Source organism: Coccidioides posadasii, chromosome 3 (assembly GCF_018416015.2).
Source record: "Coccidioides posadasii str. Silveira chromosome 3, complete sequence".
NCBI classification, from domain to species: domain Eukaryota; kingdom Fungi; phylum Ascomycota; class Eurotiomycetes; order Onygenales; family Onygenaceae; genus Coccidioides; species Coccidioides posadasii.
Genome location: NC_089409.1, coordinates 2299370 through 2319063, shown reverse-complemented (window position 1 = coordinate 2319063; position 19694 = coordinate 2299370). Strand labels below are relative to the sequence as shown.

Sequence of the window (19694 nt, the reverse complement as noted above, 5' to 3'; positions counted from 1 at the left end):
CCACGGGCCGCGGCTCCATTGGGTATTAGTTTTGTTTGCTTTCACCCTTCAACCCGGACGCTGGACGGTGGACCTCACGTCTGAAGCAATGAACCGAAAGTGAATCTGAAAGGGGAGCTCTTACAGGGCATAGCAGCCTACGCAAGAGCTGCAGTTTCTCGTGTCGCACTCTGTCACACAATCTGACTTGTAGAGTGGCAGTTTTGTAGCTAATACAGTGATAGGTTATTTCCTCAATTTTATCTGGAATACTACCAGGTTCATTGCCATCTGACTTGCATATCGGCAAGATGGTGACACGGTCGGTGTGCACATCCACTCTTTAGCTGGCATCGATTGTTGTGTTCCCTTTTTCTCTTTCTCGCAATGCATAGATATTGTACAGAGTACTTCCCCCAGCATTTTCTCTGATATACTTGATTTCTATCACCAAGATTATTGATTGATTGCATGGTGAGGATAATATCTCAACAAGCGCCTTTTAATGGTCTTTAATCGCCTGTGTATCACAGCCGTTTAGTCACGCTTCATCATCTTGATAGTAACACAAAACCCTTGTGTTAGCTTATGGTAAAGTGGTACAAGTATATTGCACAGCCTAAAACAAAGAATGCGTCTGAAATTTGACGTCGCATATTACTCAGAAGAAGCAGAAGAAGAGGAAAGCCGAGAAGCACACAATAATGCCCATGAAACAAGGCCCGGACATCCACACAAATATTTTTGTTCAAACATCTGTTGTGTGTCGTGCTCCGTAGAACTAAATGATTTCGGAGCTTCAAAGTCTGGTGTATCTTTCATCTTTAAAATCCCCTCCAGAATATTCCGGATGTGACTCTAGAATGTTCTCAAAGGAAAATTTTTAGGATTATATCGGCTGTTCTCATCTCTTTCTCTCAAAACAGAGCTGTCCGTATGACGAAAAAACTCTCTTATGATTCTTCTCTATGATTTCAAAATACAAATGCAGCGGTGTGCATTGCAGCTTATCCAAGCCGAAACTTCACCCGGCGCCGTGGAATATGGAACTTGAACCGCTGCTTCTTCTGTTTAACTCTTAAATCACTTAGACACGGTGCATAAAATAGTTTCTGGGTCATGATGCCTCTTATGGTGCCGAAAGAAACAGTGAGCCATACCACCACAACCGCAACTGATAATATCTACAAGATATCACATCATTAGTCGTCGGGGGGGGAGCTTTACTTAAAAATCAACATATCAATACGTACCGTTCCAAGCACCTTGAAAAATTTTGATGGCATCACCCTTGATAGTAATACTGTGGCATTCGAATACACCCCCAACGGGAAAACACTGGCCCACCAACCGATCGTGAAAGGGAATGGCCTACACCGGATTAGGGAGACAATGGCTACGAATAGCCATACGAGTCCAAACCCCCACAAAACGAGCGCAGTCACAAAGCCAATCGACTCAAGCATATTTCCAGTAGATGGCTGCAGAGTGTTAGTTATCGCAAAGACTCTTTTGGCCTGTACACCGAGATTTAGAATTCTATTTGTAGGTAGATTGTCAGCGGATGTCTCCCTTGCTAGATATCATAGAAAGAGAGTCACATACGTAAACCCTCCCTGGCCCATTGGACCCAATGGTAGGCAAACGCTCACAATCACAGTTTTGGCGGGGAGTTTGTGCAGTGCCAGACGCTGGAAATACGTTGCCAGAATAATCCCCGCCAGACATATACCCATACCCCAAAGGATGTAGCTCGTCACGATTGTCCAGAGGGCCATTTGAGGATCGGGGAGAGCTTCCGCGACAATAGATCCCGTAGCTGCCGCTACTATGGTGCTGATTACAGGTAATAACCAAACCGCAGTCACCGATTGTAATTGAATCTGTCTTCCTGGTATCATTCTGATCGAATAAGAGTAGTTCCTTGCGAAACAGTCTGATATCACGAGTCTAAGGCTTATGATCACTCACAGAAGAAATGGCAAGATCAACGCACATAACGCTGCAACGACCGAATCAGCAATCCAAAAAGCCCATGCAACAATAGTAACCCAAGATCCCCAAGCCGGAGCGCAAATGTCTATCATCAGATCAATAATCGTTGAAAATCCCATCGGGAATGCCCCGAGAAACATGGACTGGAACGGTTCGTTGATCATAACCGTCCATATTTCAGGATAGAGCGTGTATCGCAATATACTTATAAATAGCGCGAGGGAGAATAGGAGGATATTCAGCCCGAAGATGCCGACTGAGATCCAATACAGCCAAATGCCGTTATAGGGAAGATTGAAAAGAAGGATGGAAACTATGCCAGTTCCCATCGTTACCGTGAACCACCTGGGCGTTGTCACACTAAAAGTAAGCCAGGGTCCAAAAAGGTTCATTGAATCAAACGACAGCACATAGAAAGGGGGCTTTCAATCGCCAGCTACGCAGTGGGAAGCCTTACGAAGGCGTAAAATTTCGAACTATCTTCCGCCATCCTTTGTTATATTTGTCGACATCCAGGCCTAGAGGAGGCTGGAATTCTGGATCCGTTATCGAGGCATTGTTAATCACGGTCGCAGATGGTGGAGGAGGATAGCCAGCATGGGAACCATTAGCTCGCGTTCTCGATGAATGCGCTCTTGAGAGGTTGGCGAGTTCAATAGACATTGGTTTAACGACAAAGCAGGCGAAAAGCACAATGAGGTTACAGTACCTGCTTCAACTAGGGCTTGACTTTTTTTTCTTTTTTTTTGCATATCCAAATTAAGCTTGGATATTTGGCAAACGTGGTATAAGCTCCGTTACGTCATTATTCAAACTCAATGGGATTCCCTGATCCGTAGTCGAGGAACCACTATGAATCGGACGAAAAAGCACCCAGAGATAAGGAGAGAAAAGTTGCAATTCTTTTGAGAAATTGGCAACTGTAAGGTAAGCTATGGATTTCTAGATGGTGATTGATCATCTATTTGGGACCAAAAAGAGCTTTGGTCGTATCGTAGGTGTATTTAAGCTCCTTGTGCCAGTAATTTGTGGTCGTGGGTTTTGCCACAAGCCATGCTTCATCCAGCGTAGCCACGACCTCCTCAGGCAATGGGCCCTTCTTAATGTCTGCCAGATTTCCTTCCAGTTGTCTGAGACTGCTAACGCCGACGATAATGCCGTCGTTGCCGCCGTCTTTGATGTTCAGAGCAGAATGGTAACAGACCCAGCGCAGCGCAATTTCAATCAAAGTCAAGTTGTGCTTTTGTGCAACTGGCTCGATGATTCTGAGGGCATCAAATGTGGCATCCTTGAAATAACGGCTTCTATACAAGCGTCCAGTGGGTGCGTTGACGTCGCTATATCGCCCATCAGCTGGAATATCTGCAGTCTTATACTTGCCCGAAAATAGGCCTCCAGCAAGTGGGTTGTAAATGACGATATCTATTCCGTATCGCCTGCAACAAGGAATCAACTCGGTCTCAATGGATCGTGCTGCCATGTCTCGGTTAGATCCATCACAAATTGGCATTAACCCGGTAACACTTACTGATTGCATTGTACATGCCCTGGTAGATAGTTGGCCGCACCCAGCCGCGCTCATTGCACATTGTGACAATCTCCGCTACTTCGAAGGCGGTATAGTTGCTCAGGCCCAATTCTACAAATTTCCCTTCCTTATGCAATTGGTTAACGGCTTCCAAGGTCTCAGCGAACGGAACGGAGCGGTCAGCAGCATGTAGGTAGAAGATATCGACACAGTCCGTCTGCAATTCCTTCAAAGACTTCTCCAAGTTCTGGCGGATCACTTCGGGCTTGTGGTCACCGGCGTTGCGCGGATACCATTTCGTAGCAATCTTGAGGCCTCGATCCTTCCAGCCGGCTTGGGCAGTGAACGCCTCCTGTTGGCCTCCAACGTAGATTCGCGCGGTGTCGATTTCGTAGAAATTGTTGGCCGTCAAGCAATCCAGGCACTTTTTGAATTCATCGAGCGAGGTAATTCGCGCGCCTTCCTTCTCATCGGGGCCAAAGGTCATCAACCCGAGGATGACCCGGGGCCCAGAGTGAGGAACGACAAGGGGCATTCTAAGAGATCTCGGGGTGCGGTTTTTGGTTTCCGACAGACGGTTTCAAAGAGGGGCAAAAATGGAGAGGTCTCCGCGGTGAACAACAACGCACCAGCGGTGGATACAGTGAAGTCTGGACCCGACAATTCTCGCAGCGGTTTTAGCTCAGTTGGGAGAGCGCATGACTGAAGCTTCAACTTCGGTGGTTGATTAATCGACTGAATATCATGAGGTCACCCGTTCGATCCGGGTAAATCGCACTTTATATGTGTTTTTGCGGCGCGTGCCAACCTAAGCTTTTTTTTGAGTATTTGTCACCAAGTTTTTGGTCTGCCCCGCGATTACGATCAACCCCCACGGCTGTGGGAAGTTTCCTGGTCCACCATAGCTGTTTCATGAGCTGTCTCCGCGGCTTCTCGGGGATTGTGTCTGCCCTCAATTGGCGGTATCTGAAGACCAGCTTGCGGCTCTGGCGGACAAATCAGACATCGGATCTCTTTGGCTCCACAGCTTCCCTATTGCTTATCTCTGAATAACTCTCTCAATCCAAGCTAGCAGATAAATATGTTATGAACCTCAATATAGCTGCTCAAGTTGCGATGGCGTGGCTACTTTACAGGGGTATAAACGACTTCGAACTTGGCAGCAAAGGATGCAAACAATGAACGGCGGCTCCGTGGCCAATTTTGGATTAAATCTACGACTTCGAATCTAGTATCCATTCCGCCAGGAATCCAGTACTATCTCCTCCAAAACCATCGAACGAGGATATAGACCTTAAACATACCAGGGTTTCAGGTGTCCAACGGTGTTTCGAGAAATAGAGCGAGGCGTCCGAACAATCATAGACATTCCACAGGCCAGACCGTATAGGTAAGACAAAAGGATATGGGGTATGTCTTCGTAAATCGATCCTGAAGGAAGCGGGGAGATCTGCCTCGTCGGAGCGGCCGCCGCGTTAGTAATCTCTGTGAAGGGGACGATCAATGTCAGACCATCATGGTACTAAAGAATAGGCCCTGTCCTTCGAAAGAGTTAGCCAAACTGGATGGTGGGATGACGGCGGCCAGTTGAAGCGCCGTGCTGGCCTCGCCCTTGTCCCGGTCGGGGCCTGTTGTCGTCGCGATGGCCATCCGTCTGGCTGCTCGTTGCCCTTGGGGACCGGCTAGCCGCACACGACATCTGCTGACTAATACCTATCTACATTACATAATCTACCCTAGTCACATGACTGGAGTGCAATGACATAATCGTTGGCTTGGCTGGTTTGATAACTAGTTACCCCTGACGTCCAAAGGCCACTCACCACTGTCGGAGGAGCTACCCTTTTTTTTTTTTTTACTCAACCAGAGAGGGCTGTGGGAGAGAATCTTGATATTTCCGTGCAACATTTCCAATAAACTGGCGCCCTCGATCATTTCCACTTTATTTCAGTTCCTTTCCCCCCAATACTCCTCCCAAACACCTTTATCAAAGCCTTCGTGTTCTGTTATCCAACCTTGACCCACAGCGTTTAGATTATTTAATCACATTACGGAGTACAGAGTACTCCGTATTCTTTCCTCCAATCCGGCCAAGCCGACGACATTCACACTGCTGCGTAACGACAAATGCGCGCAAGGATTTCCGATACAGGTTGAGTGCCGTCAAGGCCAGTTTACGTCCAATAGACTCGTTCGCTCGACGCTCCAGTTCGGACCCTTCTTCCCGCATGGATGACGTCGACTCCGGCCAGCGAGGGTGATATTGGTAGGATTCACAGAGACAGGTCTGTCGGTCCAAGCCCAGGTTGTTCTTTGCATCAACGACGTAGCTCAGCCCAGGAGGAATTTCGGAGGGCGGCTTCCTTGTCCACTTCGTCGGAACACCGTGTAGAATTTGACGACAATCGCCACGCCTTCCGTACAAGTCTATCCGGAGACGACCAGACAGATGACGAAATGGCTCTTGCCCGACCGTCGATAAGTCGCCAGGCCGAGAGCCGGAGCAACGTGCCGTTGTTGAAAGATGAGCGTCGTGGGCGGCAGCAGAATGTACCATTCGTTGGAGGAGCGGATAGCAGGGCTGTTTCCAACGCGAGCAGGAGATCTTCCTTCAGAAGCAAAACTCCAGACTACGATTCTGAGCGAGCCACTCGCCGGAAATACGTAATTGCTTCTTTCTTTCTCGTTCTGAGCTTGATCAGCTTCACTGTTCAAACGCAGACAGCCGTGTTCATTCAACAGGAGCTCGGATGGGATAAACCATATTGCATGCTGTGAGTCGCGGTCACGGATCACTCAAAAGGCTTCTTTCGCCTCCTCCCTTCCCTCCGCGTTTCCCATTTGGACAATGATTTAATCAGTTATATCTAAACAATAGCTACATGACGCATGGCTCTTGGGTCTGCCTATGGCCGGTGCAACTCCTTATCCTTCGAATCCAAAAGCGACATTTGCCATGGGCTGCGTTCTGGCGTCGACACGTCTATCTTTTACGGACCACTGCACAGATGGTAGAATCTCAGGATCTCCATCTTACCTCTCGCGAATCTCACAAGTCCCCTATTCCCTATATAATCAGAACGACTGCAATCGTGACCACGGCTCTCACAGTTGCCGGAGGGTCGTGGTACGTTGCTGTCAATTTGACCACGGGGAGCGACTTGACTGCGATTTACAATTGCTCTGCTTTCTTCGCATATGCGTTTTCGATTCCCCTATTGAACGATAAGCTGCGCTTCGATAAAGTCTTCTCGGTCGGTGTCGCCATAATCGGGGTTATAATCGTCGCATACGGCGGCGGTCACCCCGACGGTATCCCACCCTCCGAAACGGAAGCCGAAAAGGCGTCCAATCGTACTCTAGGGAACCTTATCATCGGCGCTGGAAGTGTGCTGTATGGCCTTTACGAGGTTCTCTACAAGAGATTGGCCTGTCCCCCCGAAGGCACCAGTCCCGGACGTGGCGTCATTTTTGCGAACACATTCGCAAGTTTAATCGGGATTTTTACGCTCCTCGTGCTTTGGATCCCTCTGCCGATCCTTCACGTATTCGGATGGGAGACGTTTGAATGGCCACAAGGAGAAGCAAGGTGGCTTCTATTCATCTCAACTATCTCTAATGCCAGTACGTCGCGCCAACGGGCACCCGAACTCTCTTCAATAATTATTCTGTACCGAGACGCTGACCCTTATTTTACTGTTTTTAGCGTTTTCGGGTTCCTTCCTTGTCCTTATCTCACTTACATCGCCCGTCCTCTCCTCCGTCGCCGCCCTCCTGACCATCTTCCTCGTCGCTCTTGTCGATTGGAAGTGGAACAACAAAGAACTCAGTGGTGCGTCGATAACAGGTGGAATCCTTATCATCATTGCATTCTTGCTATTGAGTTGGAGTACCTATCGGGAGATGGACGAAGAGAGGCGACGAAGATTAGAGGAGGAGGGGTCGGATGCAGAGACCGACGACTAAGGCCCCATGGTTTCATTCCTCATGGGGGCTTTTCGTTTTGCAAAGATACGCGAGTTTATGTGGAAAAAGGTGCATGTCTCTCCTGCTATTTTGCATTTTCAGCTACTTTCCGTCGGCTCTGGGACGGTATTGCATCTGGTGGTTTCTTCTTGATAAAGATAAACTTATTTTCTTCTTCCCTTTAACTCCGATGATTTAAGTTCTTTATTTCTTTATTTATTTATTTTCCTATTTTCTTTGGGCAACAGTCACTGGTGGGATTTAGACTGGGGATTGAGGGAATGTATTTCTGCCTTTTTATACGGAGGACTTATGTATGTGGTGACAATTCTATGGTCCGCGTTATGGACAGTTGGGCTAAACGGAGTCTCTAATGAATATCACGAAACACACCTATGCGGTGCAACGAGCTTCAAATGATATCATATATTGTCAAACTCGGTAAGCTCAGGCTCATGTATGGTATGCTAATCGAGACATTATCTAGGACCAAGTTTCGACAGGATTCGAGGGCCCTGTTCTTGCCATTCCTGCTTGGATATCCACATGTTGTCTTTGTCTGCGAGCTGCAGCAGTGATGGATCTTGTTAGTAAATGAATTTCACGTTTGCTCGAGAATATCCGCTTACAAGATTAGCCAACACAGCTCCACCAAGGAAGACCATATGTCGCCTGCGGGGAGGATCTTCGATGCGGACTTTGAATTTCTATAGGTCATCGTTAGCATCCCTTGTAGCATAAAAGAGAGTTGGTTTCTTACGTTCAATCTCTCAGGGTTTCCACCTAGTACCCTGGTCAACCATAGTTGTTTCAATTCCTTCTCCAACCGGGACGGTAAGCCGGGGTACATGCTGCTTCCACCACTGAGGACGATAGCTTTGTACAAACTGCTGCGCACATCGACATCCGCGGCTTGAATAGTGTTGAAGAGAAATTCGGCGATTCCCGGTTGCTCTACATCGACCAAGTGTGGCTGGAATAAGCATTCCGGGGCCTCGAATCGTTCGCTTCCCACCCGAATCACTCGTCCGTCGGGGAGGGTATATGATTCTACGAGAACGGTGGTATCTTCGGACAGTTGCTGGTCGAGCTCTAGATCGTAAGAAACATAGCAAAGCTTCTCCTTGATTTGCCGGACTGTTTCGAAATCGGCTGTTCGGTTCAGGGCGTAGCCTCGGCGGAGGAGGAGCGCGATGAGATTGCGGGTGACGTCTCGCCCGGCGACGTCAAGACGGCGGGTTAGGTGGTTTAGTACCGTGGATTCGTAGACGGGCACGATGTGTGTTACGCCGTCGCCAGAGTCGACTACGACACCACTGCTTAAACCTAGCGAGAGTCAGTATGGAAGCTACAGAACACTCGTTTTATGCAGGAGTCACTGATGAAAGTACCTTGCGCGTAGAGGGCCAAAACAGCCTGAATAGCAACATAAACTCCGCCAAAGTTATATCCTTCAAACATGACCTCGCACATCTGTTCCCGGTTCTTCAGCGGATTCATTGGTGGTTCAGTGAGGAGGATCTTGCGACCGGTGGGATCAATCTTCATCTTATCGTAAAACGTATAATTCCACAGATGTTGCATGTCATCCCAATTCCTCACAATTCCATTTTCCATCTAGCATCAGCCAAGAGGGTCAGCACCGGAATTCCCATCATACATCACGCACGATCACCCCCGGGGAAGGCGCCCCGATAAAAACAAATGGAGCCGATTCAGCATACAGGATAGCTAATCTGCAACATCGATCTCGCCGCAGCAGCCTCATCGCCACACATGATATCCTTGACAACGATGTCCCCTGCCTGCTCCTCGGACCGGAGAATCGGACGCCCCACTATCGAGGGGAACTGATGTTCTGGGAAGTTCTGCAATTGCGGAAACAGCTCGAGTTAGCTTGCATGGTGGCTTGCATCGATGCGCTGGGGACGTGCCTGTCCTGCATATCCGACTTTTAAGAAACCGGTTCCTCCATCGAGAACTGTGATCCAGGTGGGCCGTCTAGTCAGCAGTGAACTGGGGACAAAGGAGATGAGCTGGCACACACACCAATCGGAGGCTCGGCCGCCATCTTCGGGGGATATTTAGGGTATATCGGATATTTAGGTTTAAATGATAATTGGAATTAAGAAAGGAGAGGATTATAGAAAGCGGAATTTACGTCGGTGTTGTGTAGCTGGCGCAAGTGTATACAAGTCGACGGCGGAGTTGGAGGTGATGATGCGTCGCCCAATGGGGCTTAGTGAGGGAGTGACGGTTTGCCCGTTCCCAGAGCTTCCGAGCTCAGTGCAAACGCAACATTCGACAGCGAACCAACATCTTTACGAAAACAAAGTCTGCAACCCAGCATGTTGGGAAGCGACTATCCTATCATTCAATCTTTACTCTGGCATGTTTATCCTTGTGATCAAAAATCAAATAAGGATCCCCTAATCCTGAGCAGTGTTGACAACAAGAACCGCAATGACTTGGCTATATCTAGAAACTGGGCACTTATGCTAAGAGGTAGAAAAATCTTTTTGAAACCAAAGATCAAATCAAAGACAAGAAACCATGTGTCCTCTGGCCTTTCCCGCAGAGAACAAAAACGCCAAAAAGCCGTGAACCCTGGAACCCAAGCCGAAGATTTGGGGACGACGCCCATGTGTGCGCTAATATATGCCAGAAAAACAAAAGAAAAGGATACTAAAGAAAGACGATTAAAGTAAGAAAGTCAAGCTCCGTTTGTGGAGGTGTCCCAAGGATCAGTTTTTATCCGACATGTATCAACTAGATCAGGGTAATGTTTTGCAAATGCTGGCCCAAGGGACCAGTTGTTCAGATTCCGCAGGTGACTTTCAAAGACCGGATTGATCACATATTCTTCCGAGTTTGGGATCGCTATTAGTGCGTCGGAATCAGAGTAAGGCCAGTTTATACTCAAAGTTGTCGTATAAGGGATGAACCAGTTACTAAAATCGTAGTCCGTATGGCATGCAATCATGCGATCTCGCATGCGTGGCCATGGCAGATAATCCATCCAAGGTGGATGAGGGGTGACAAGCTGGGAGACTCGCGGAGTAATCCATTCCGGAAGACGGTCATAGTTTTCTCGCGTCGGATAAATTTGCCAGCGCATAAGTAGGAACATAACATAGACCACGGCAACTTTCTCCGGGAGGTCCCTTATGTCAGGGAACTTGCTAATTATATCGGTGAAGACCTTGGAAAGCGGGTGGGAATTGTCGCTTTTCTCTGGATTCAATAGTGACGAGACACTTGGATAAGGGGGTCCCACGAGGTGACCTTTGGATACACCTTCAGCGGCTTCTCTTTGACGGCTGCGAAGGAAATTGAGAAGTATACAATCGAGCGGACACGTTGGCTCTGCATTTCGGATAGGGATGACAAATGGTGGCATAGTAGTATCGAAAATATTCGTTGAAGTTACCTGCACCTGATGCTGATAGCGCAGCTGCCCCTCATGGGATGGGGATGGAGCGCTGGGGCGCAATTCGTGGACCTTTGAGCCCTGTCGAGAAGAATCAATGAGAAAGTTCAAGCCCAACCTCTCACCTGAGCCGGAAAATTCGAGCCCATGAACAAGATTACGCTTTTGAAAATCAAATGCGTTGCATTTTGGTAGTGCCTGCTCAGTGAAATTTGTAGCTGCAGCTGCAGCTGCAGTGGTCGGTGGCCAGTTCGGCCTGAGTCCCTGCATTGGCCCCGAGAGTGAGGGAGATGGGCTCTGGCCCCTGCGTGGCGACCCGGTATAGGTTGTACCACTAGGTAACGACTCGAGACTCGCAGGAGTTCTGAGGCAATGCTCTTGTGTGTGTGAAACCGAGGCTCGCCGTTGTGACGAGGTGTCCGACTGAGGGGCAGGGGAATGCACGACCGAATCTAGCTGCGATGCCCACACCCCCAGGCGATCCGAGGGCCGGCTCGACTCATTTGAAGTTCCGCTTGTATCAACGGGCAGGCCATTGTTGGTGGCTAAATTCGTGGGGCTCAGGATAGGGTGAAGTATAGCCATGACAGACCCCAAACGCCTGCGAATTTCCTCATTTTCTGCCTGTATCATTTCCTTCTGGCGCTGTGCCTCCTGCAGGTCCTGATAGGGCTGCTGGGAGGTCAATTCTTGAACCCGCTGCTGAAGCGCATCTATCTGTGCCTTTGTCCGTTTCCGAATGGCTCTCTGGGCCTCTCTGTCGTTGGCGCGCTTCTTGGCCAACTGCTCAGGGGTAAGATTGGCGACACCTCTGGACGTAGCCGTGGCCGCCCTCTTCTTCCCGGCAACCAAGCGCAACGGCGGTTCATCATCTTTCGTCGGGGGATCGATCTTAGGTTGGAGGTTGGAGGCAGGATTGAGAAGGGGAGCTTGCTGAGTAACCGTCGAAGCTGGTTCCGGTTGAGCGGCATGGGGGGAGGTGTGCAACGCATGGTCCATTGTGGTCTGGGGAGTAGACGGGCAGGCCTGATCAGCCCTTGCCAGCCAAAGGTGGCAAGTGACCGGCTTCCGAATATCAGTTCCGGGCACTGGAAACTTGCAACACCTGATCAAGCTGCCATCCAACAGCCGTGTGAGAGATAAATTAAAAAAAAAATAAATAAAAGGATAAATAGGAAAAAAAAAAAAAAAGGCCAATTGAACAAACGTCAACCCCAAAGTCTTGGGGTCAATACGGTGCCGGAGAGGGGGGGCGGGGAGCTCCGATGAAGGTCCGGATAGGGGAAAACAGAACCTTGATGTGGCTCATTTATTCATCGTCGACGAGACATTGCTATCGGACCGGTGGACTGAGCAGCACCCCATATGACCTTTGGAAAAGCTCCCGCTGAAACTTCATGGTAGGGCGAACTGAGGCGGTTGATTCGAGGTGTGGGAGAGTTCTGGCCGCAGTGATTGGCCGTCGTGCATGATTCGACTCTCCCAGACGCCACAGCAGCGAAAAGGCCTGGCCGATTCGAGCGTCGGTTGGTGCCAAGGCGAGGCTCGACCAGAACGCTAGTCCCGTTACGGTTAGAGCATCGCCGAATCCGGAGAGCCGCGGTCCCAGAGAGGAAAAGCGCTGTTTTCGCAGTGTGGCGCTTGCGGCGTGACATGGCTTGGCACCAGCCAGCTCTTCCGCCGGTTTTGGCGTTTTCCGCCTGGCTTGCTGTGTGGCCTACCGCGACCAGTTACCGTGCACAGGACCATGCTGCCCTCGATGCTCTCTCTGCCCATCCAAAACCATGGTTGAGAACTTCTTGGGTTGTCTGAGATCTCTGCACTGCGAACTTGAAGGTTGAAGATCAGTCTGGAGCGCTGCGCTGTTGGGTGGCATGGTTGAAATGTTGCGCTTCGGCGCCCGCCCTCCGAGACACGGAGTGGTTTGATTGATATGAACGTAAGAGCCTTCGAGTTATTGTCAGCGGGTTTGGTCCTAAGTTTAGATACTTAGAACCCCTCCATCTTGACTAGACCAGCAGATCAGGCGGGGGTATCTGTGTGATCCGACCATATATATATTTAGACTCCTGGCATCATCTATAAGCCTGAAGGAGAATATATTCCAACCCCTGAGAAACCCAAGGAAAATTGGTGGATATCTCTGTCTCTCCCAGCTCTTAGTACGAACCAACACACAGCACCAACTGGATCTTGTTCAGTCCTCCTCCAATAGCCTGGACTATTGGACAGCGTATGAAGCACTTTGATAATGTTCCCGTAAACTCTCCGAAATGTTTCCGCTTCTCGTACTCCATATGGGGCCCGTGAATGGCTAAAGTACCGAAATAGTGCTTCTATTGTTGACCCCAGCTGCACCAAGCAGTCAGAATCGTTCCCAGAAGCCTAGGCAACAGCCTCATCAGTCTGTGCGGGCGAGTAGCACCATGACATGATAATTACATTGTTGGTGCCCCGCTCCGAGCGGAGTCCGCCACTCCGGACATCCCCATTCGCCAAAGCACTTCCATACCCCCGAAATCCCTGTACACATCGAAGGAGAAATAATTCACTTCATCATCAAGCACGTTCCCTTCCAAGGGTGGAGCGGGACGATCCGCCATGACGCTTAACAGGGTCCGCATGCGATGGATGGTGTGTAATCCAGGTCCAAAGGCCATTAACTAGTAAATATGTCTCCGCAAAGTGTCCGCGATTGCTGCCGGAGCAGGAGATACTTCGAAATCCCTTCTGAACGAAGTGGCCATTACTTGACAAATAATACCTGAAGCGCAAGCTATAAATATGGCTTAACTTCCCGTTGAATCAGACTGGTTCTTTAGCATAAAAAACGACTTTTCCAAGCATCGTTCTGAATTTACATCTATCCCTTAGTATAAAAAAGCAACAACTTTCCTCAGTCCACGCTTGACATTCCAGGACGATAATCATGGCTCACCACCACCACCATTATCACCACGGAAATACAGGAGACTATGCTTCCAAGAATAAGGAATATTGGAGGTATGACCGTCACAGCCAGGGACTTCTTAAAGTCTGCCCTTGAACATCCCGGATAGAGATTACAGCCCAAACATGAAGACCTGGACTTTGCTGATCAAATTGAGCAGCGAAAATGCGGAGAAAGCCTTCGACCACGACTGGGTTCGGGCCCTTGCGGCTCAGATTGAAAGCCATCTAAAGGAGAACTTGTCCTGGATGGGCATCGATCCCAAGAACGTCGGGGAGAGGAAAATGCTTGACTTTGCCTGTGGAGATGGCTTCCTTTCACATGTATGACCAATTTATATTTGTTTTTCATTTAAATCGTCCGATGGTATGTTGCAGACAAAAGGCACTTTTGCGGCTAACGGCATTTTCTGAGCCAGGCTCTCCGTCCCCATTTTACCAAGGTCATCGGCCTCGACCTTGCAGAAGGCATGGTGGACAAATATAAGCGTCGTGCGCGCGAAGCGGGCATCCCCGAATCCCAGATGCACGCAGTCCTCGGTGATCTCACGGGGGCCGAGATCTCTCCATCTCTGATTGAAAACAAGGAGCTATTTGACTTTGATCTAGCTATCAGCTCTCTAGCTCTGCACCACATCGAAGACCCGCAGCGGACAATCAATAGGCTTATGGAGCGACTCCGGCCCGGCGGAACGGTAGTTATTATCGATTTTGACGTCGCAAAAAAGGGCGAGACGTGGGTCTTGGATGATGCACCGGCGGCACATACCATCGCGCACCACGGATTTGATAAGGCCCACATGGAGAAATTGTTAAACGAAGCAGGATGCAAGGATGTGGACTATGTCTGGCACAAAGAGGAATCTGAACTGCCCCCACGAATGGGTGGGAAAAAACAGTTGTTTTTTGCTCGTGGACGGAAGGCGTGAAGTTCTCTTAAGCAAGATATGTAAGTATACAGGGGAGGGAAAGCCAGAAACATGGGACGAACATCGTGTCATGATGAAAAATAATACTTCAACACCCAAGACGCGAGAAAGAGGTATGTAGGGTGAAGTAAGAAATATCTGAAATTAAATCACCAAAGTAGCTAATTCTCATCGAATAATAAGAAATGCTCTATCCGTATAACATGAACAATCAAAGTGTCATGTCAAATGAAAACAAGGTTTGGGTGGGTAGATATAATCGCACACGGTTAATCATCTCAAAAAAGGAAAAGGAGAAGGAGAAGAATATTAGCTCAGTAAATGGCCCATCTTCCCAATCTAAGGAAAAGGTAGCTGTTAGCACCACACTCAAGGACACTTTGTAAGGGCACCCTACCTTCGTCCTCAAGTATCCCTCTACTTCCGTACTCCGAATCCCTTTCTCTCCATTAGTGCTCCAGGCTAATGGCACCATTGGCACTCTTTCTTTCACAATAACCTCGCGATTCGGGCCCTCGACTGCCCGAATCTTGTCGGGGTTGTTGGTAAGCAATCGAATACCAACGTTCTCAGAATCAATGCCTAATCCAAGGTCGACAAGCATTGCAGTCGCCAGACCATAGCTACGCGCATCCGCCGGATGTCGAAGAAGTAAATTAGCCTCCACGGTATCCGAACCAAGATCTTGCAAGTTGTAAGCTTTGAGCTTCTCTCCCAGCCCGATCCCGCGACCTTCTTGTCGCAAATATATAATCACGCCTCCCGTGGGGTCAGTCGACATCAATCTTGCCGCTTCGTCCAGCTGTTCGCCGCAATCGCAGCGAGCCGACCAGGCCGTTTCGCCGGTGTAACACTCAGAATGTATCCTGACCAACGGGGCCTTGACTTCCCCGCTTGCACTCTCTTCCGGTAACGATTCATTTTCCTCTCCTGGATCCTTTATCTTTGGGGATGCAGACGAAGGCTTTTCGGCCGAATCGTCGTCATCGTACCGACTGCTAATTCTTCCTGGCCGTAATCTCCCCACATATGCCCCGCGAATCATCCTGTCCATCTCCGTTTCCCCTTCCCTAACCCGATCAAGGCTCCTACTCCGAATCGTATTACCAAACACGATTGCTAGATGCTCTTTATTATCGACGTCGTTCTGATAGAGGTGCAAAAACATCTCCGAGCCACTGGTGGTGGGTATGCGAGCACGAACGATGCATTCGACATTAGGTAGTCTGGGCAGAAGCTTCGGAGGTTTTGTGAATGGGGGACGGTCTTTCGTTCCGGGTTGCGGAGATAGGAGAGAAGGAAGCAAGCTGCCGGGGGTCAAGGGGGGAGTCTGGGCGGGAGAGATGATGGAGGCGGGTAGAGGTGCGGTGGAGGCGTCGCTTTCGTCTGCGGCATTATGGCTACTACTTCTACTTATTTCATCGTCTTTGACGCTGCGAGGTGCATCTCTGGGGCCAGAGGTCGGGGCGGACGTGGGAGAGTCGGTTGGTAGGGCGAATTCTGTGAATTGTCGCTTTGGATGGATTGGCTGCGGGGCGAGGTATGAAGAGGAGTGGGAAGGGAAGTCGGGCATCTCGGCCACTTTAGATAACTAACTCGCGGCAAGGAAAAACAGAAGGGATCAGGTAGCAACTTGCACGAACTAAACGACCTAAAAAAAAAAAGAAAAAAAAAGGTTGGTATATTGATATTTCTGCCAAAATAGCAAACCCGCTTGGAGAGAGTCGGGGAGCTGCGAGCCTCGGCCGGAAGCTGAGTAATGCTTGTGGAGATTTCTTCTGCAGCGGAACGGAAATACATATTGCCCCCCCGGCCGCGGTCTCCGCGCCACTCCACACCAGGCTACTCTGCGGGAACAAAGCCGGAAAAACAAGCTCTTCGCTCCATTTCAGGGTTGGTACTCTTTTAAAGGAGAACTTCTCTACGGAGTACTCCGTAGAGATTCATATATCCTACTCCTTGCCCTCTACCTTCGCTGAAGGCTCTTCACCGCTGCCAATTGGGTAAGAGTTGAGGAAGGTTCAGTGGCTGTTGGTGCACGCAGCGAACAAGAGCTTAAGGTTCAACCGATCAGCAGCACCCGAAGCCGTCGCGCGCTCTCTCTCAGTAGCCTTGAACCTTCGTTTCGTCATAGAGAGATGTCATAGAAGGTCAACCCATTAAATGAAGTGGATTTCGAAGATCTCCAAGCCAGGAGAAGACTCTAGGCCGCAGACAGCTACGTGATGCCGCCCACAGACACTATTCGTGCCCTCATAGGGCGCTCTTTACGAGGCGCCAATCTCATGTTGATACTTATTTTCAGCTAACTTTTTACCTCTCTGGTGCCTCACGTTGATCCTTCAAGAAGATCCGTCCAGTCTCAAATCGGACCAAGGTATCCCCTGCATTCATCGACGAAGGTTTCCTGACGCCAGTGACAGCTCTTCGAAGGCTGCCTGAGCAGTGGCCTCTGCACAAGCCCCTTTCGTTTCCTTGTCCAAGTTATGCCATCATGGAATCCTTAAAGAGGCCTGTGGAACCTTTACTTTGTGCCTATATGTCCCTGTCTTTGTTGGAACTGTCACATGAGTGTATGAGGTGCTTTTTTTCACGGGTGACCTTTCGAAGAACACTCAATGAAAAGTGTTTGTTAAATATGTTTTCCTTTCTTATATCGACATTGGCATCTTATTTTCGCCGTAAGTGGCCCCCATCACCGGATATACCGTCCGTCTCGGGGTGTGGTGCTATGTTCTCAACCCAAGGGTTCCCCAACGATCCCATGTTCACTCGACTTCGCCGACGGTGCATAGAAAATGCCGGTGTGATCATCCATGACGAGTCTGGGATAGATGCCGGCTATGATCACTTGGTAGCAGACGTCATGCACATGCGAAAAATACTGCAAAATCGACTGCCAAGTTCTTCATTCGACGAGAAAGGGTGTCTGCGACAAGAGGCCGCCTCGATAGCGCTCGTTGTATCTGCTGGATATTATTTTATCGTGAGCTTCCTGGCCATCGCGGCATTAGGAGGTGTATGTGTACCATTGGGTGGGTTACGAAAAGATGTTCATGCTAACAAACAAGTCATTGATGCGAGCCGATGATAGGAAAAACTGTCACCCCAGAAGAAGCGTTATACTTTTTGAAAAAGAGCAAGGCAGCCTGCGTCCTCGCAGATGCAGACACCCTTGAAACGGCCGAAGCCATCGGAGCTTATGCCCGAAACCAGAATGGTCAGAAGGTGCATATAATTCCCATAACACGGGCGGGGTTGCGGCCAAACCTACGCCTAGAATTGGAAATTGATAAGGAATTGTGCTTCCCATCTAACGCTGGATCTCTTATCCTATTTACCTCTGGCACAACTGCGCTTCCGAAAGGGATTCTTCTTCCGCGTCAGCTGTTCTACGAGATAGAAGACATACCGCCCATAACCGGCCTCTATCTCTCATCTAGCCAGCCACAATGGATAGGGGGCGCAACTGGGCTTATATTCAGCGTTATTAATGGGGAAAGAATACATATCGTTAATGGTGGACCTGACCCTAAGAGATACTGGGAAATTTTACGGAAAGGTCAGGTCACGGAAATGGGCGCATGTCCAACACTCCTAAGGACATTGATGGAATACTATAACGAGCATATCCGGGATCTGCCGACTGAAGATCGCGACGCATACATTAGTGGTGCTCAGAGTCTCCGAGTCGTATACTCGAGCGGCTCAGCCCTTAATCCGGCGACTCGCCAGTTCTTTGTGGATTTGATGAACATGCCTATCAGAAATGCGTACGGGATATCGGAGATGGGTGGAGGCTTAATGGTAACTTCAGCTGAGTCGGCCTTACTGAATGTACGTCCCGAATTCTTTTGATCCTTTGTCTTCTATTGACCGCTGAGTGCCGTCAAGGGATGCATTGGGACGCCTATTCCCGGGGTGACAGTAAAGCTTTCTGAGGGTGACCACGGAGAAATCCTAGTTAAGAAACCCAGCATGTTCATCCGGTACGGGTGTTGATGTTGCTACACCGTTGCAGGGCTTTTCACTTACGCTCAAAATAGCTACATCGATGACCCAGCCGCCACACATGCTGCATTCGACGATGAAGGCTTCTATAAAACTGGTGATCATGCCCACCGCGTTGGAGATAACTATTTTTTTGATGGCAGAGTTTCATATGATTGTATGTGCCTTCTATATGACCTGAATGATAGACTTTCTTTTAGGGCAAAGCTAACAACGACTGTAAAGGGGTTCGGTTCCATGGGTACAGGATATCTGTCCTGGAGATTGAACAAATCCTGACGGACCTTGGATACATCTCTGAGGCTCACGTCATTCCGGTTCCAGATCACGAGGCTGGCGGGTTAGTGTCCGCGCTCGTTCGAATTCGCAAGCGGAACGCCGTCACAGAAGAACATGGCGATATCACCCTCCAAAAAATACGCCAAGACCTCGCCGCCGCCAATATTGCTGCGTACAAGCTACCTGCACTTTTACGAGTTCTCAGGGATCACGAGCAAGTCCCCCTGACGGCCTCGGGCAAAGTTCTGAAAAAGCAATGTCTCCAAAAATTCTTTGACATATCCGGATACCTACCGGATCAATATGCTGTTGATGGAGTGGAGTACTGGGGAAACAAGCTCGACCTGACCGCTTCGACACGTGTAGACGACTGGGGAGAGCTATAGCGAGTGTTGTTGGCAACCGAAATTGACATGACACGACCTTCAGCGTTCGAAAATACTCGTGTTTTTACGTTGATTCTTTCCGACGTAGAAAGGCTTATGTTCCATCTTCTCCGAACCGAACTGATCCTGAAGAAACGAAACAAGCTTCACACATTGTTTTGCGTTAACTAAAGCCCAGAGATTAATTTCAGCGCAAGAAGATCTATATTTTCCAAATTTTCACATTCTCTCCATCAACTTCA

General features: G+C 49.2%; 8 protein-coding genes across 8 annotated transcripts; 3 read left to right on the top strand and 5 right to left on the bottom strand.

Annotated features, from left to right (window-relative positions):
• Positions 1-937: 937 nt before the first annotated feature.
• D8B26_005712 (uncharacterized protein) lies at positions 938-2722 on the bottom strand. The gene is made up of 5 exons (XM_003069270.2): positions 2432-2722; positions 1951-2319; positions 1585-1881; positions 1233-1518; positions 938-1163 (listed from the first exon to the last, which is right to left on the bottom strand). Exons 1-5 carry the CDS (start codon positions 2635-2637, stop codon positions 987-989), a joined length of 1335 nt encoding a protein of 444 aa, XP_003069316.1. The 5' UTR covers positions 2638-2722; the 3' UTR covers positions 938-986.
• A 166-nt stretch (positions 2723-2888) lies between these two features.
• On the bottom strand, positions 2889-4274 carry D8B26_005711 (uncharacterized protein). The gene is made up of 2 exons (XM_003069269.2): positions 3503-4274; positions 2889-3447 (listed from the first exon to the last, which is right to left on the bottom strand). The coding sequence occupies exons 1-2, from the start codon at positions 4035-4037 to the stop codon at positions 2936-2938; spliced, it is 1047 nt and encodes a 348-aa protein (XP_003069315.1). The 5' UTR covers positions 4038-4274; the 3' UTR covers positions 2889-2935.
• A 1073-nt stretch (positions 4275-5347) lies between these two features.
• D8B26_005709 (uncharacterized protein) lies at positions 5348-7580 on the top strand. Its single transcript, XM_003069268.2, has 3 exons — positions 5348-6276; positions 6381-7126; positions 7209-7580. Exons 1-3 carry the CDS (start codon positions 5735-5737, stop codon positions 7466-7468), a joined length of 1548 nt encoding a protein of 515 aa, XP_003069314.1. The 5' UTR covers positions 5348-5734; the 3' UTR covers positions 7469-7580.
• An 82-nt stretch (positions 7581-7662) lies between these two features.
• ARP2 (Arp2/3 complex subunit, actin nucleation center) lies at positions 7663-9411 on the bottom strand. The gene is made up of 6 exons (XM_003069267.2): positions 9403-9411; positions 9193-9336; positions 8860-9085; positions 8229-8794; positions 8098-8175; positions 7663-8034 (listed from the first exon to the last, which is right to left on the bottom strand). The coding sequence occupies exons 2-6, from the start codon at positions 9244-9246 to the stop codon at positions 7948-7950; spliced, it is 1011 nt and encodes a 336-aa protein (XP_003069313.2). The 5' UTR covers positions 9247-9336; positions 9403-9411; the 3' UTR covers positions 7663-7947.
• Positions 9412-9912: 501 nt separating this feature from the next.
• Positions 9913-12093, bottom strand: D8B26_005707 (uncharacterized protein). The gene has a single exon (XM_003069266.2). It carries the CDS (start codon positions 11895-11897, stop codon positions 10182-10184), a length of 1716 nt encoding a protein of 571 aa, XP_003069312.1. The 5' UTR covers positions 11898-12093; the 3' UTR covers positions 9913-10181.
• A 1637-nt stretch (positions 12094-13730) lies between these two features.
• D8B26_005706 (uncharacterized protein) lies at positions 13731-14970 on the top strand. The gene is made up of 3 exons (XM_003069265.2): positions 13731-13901; positions 14009-14171; positions 14267-14970. The coding sequence occupies exons 1-3, from the start codon at positions 13828-13830 to the stop codon at positions 14774-14776; spliced, it is 747 nt and encodes a 248-aa protein (XP_003069311.1). The 5' UTR covers positions 13731-13827; the 3' UTR covers positions 14777-14970.
• Positions 14971-15083: 113 nt separating this feature from the next.
• RIB1 (GTP cyclohydrolase II) lies at positions 15084-16420 on the bottom strand. Its single transcript, XM_003069264.2, has 2 exons — positions 15174-16420; positions 15084-15115 (listed from the first exon to the last, which is right to left on the bottom strand). The coding sequence occupies exons 1-2, from the start codon at positions 16347-16349 to the stop codon at positions 15086-15088; spliced, it is 1206 nt and encodes a 401-aa protein (XP_003069310.2). The 5' UTR covers positions 16350-16420; the 3' UTR covers positions 15084-15085.
• A 981-nt stretch (positions 16421-17401) lies between these two features.
• On the top strand, positions 17402-19452 carry D8B26_005704 (uncharacterized protein; the record flags this gene model as incomplete). The annotated part of the gene is made up of 5 exons (XM_003069263.2): positions 17402-17811; positions 17871-18613; positions 18671-18765; positions 18823-18944; positions 19013-19452. The coding sequence occupies exons 1-5, from the start codon at positions 17415-17417 to the stop codon at positions 19450-19452; spliced, it is 1797 nt and encodes a 598-aa protein (XP_003069309.2). The 5' UTR covers positions 17402-17414.
• Positions 19453-19694: the final 242 nt, after the last annotated feature.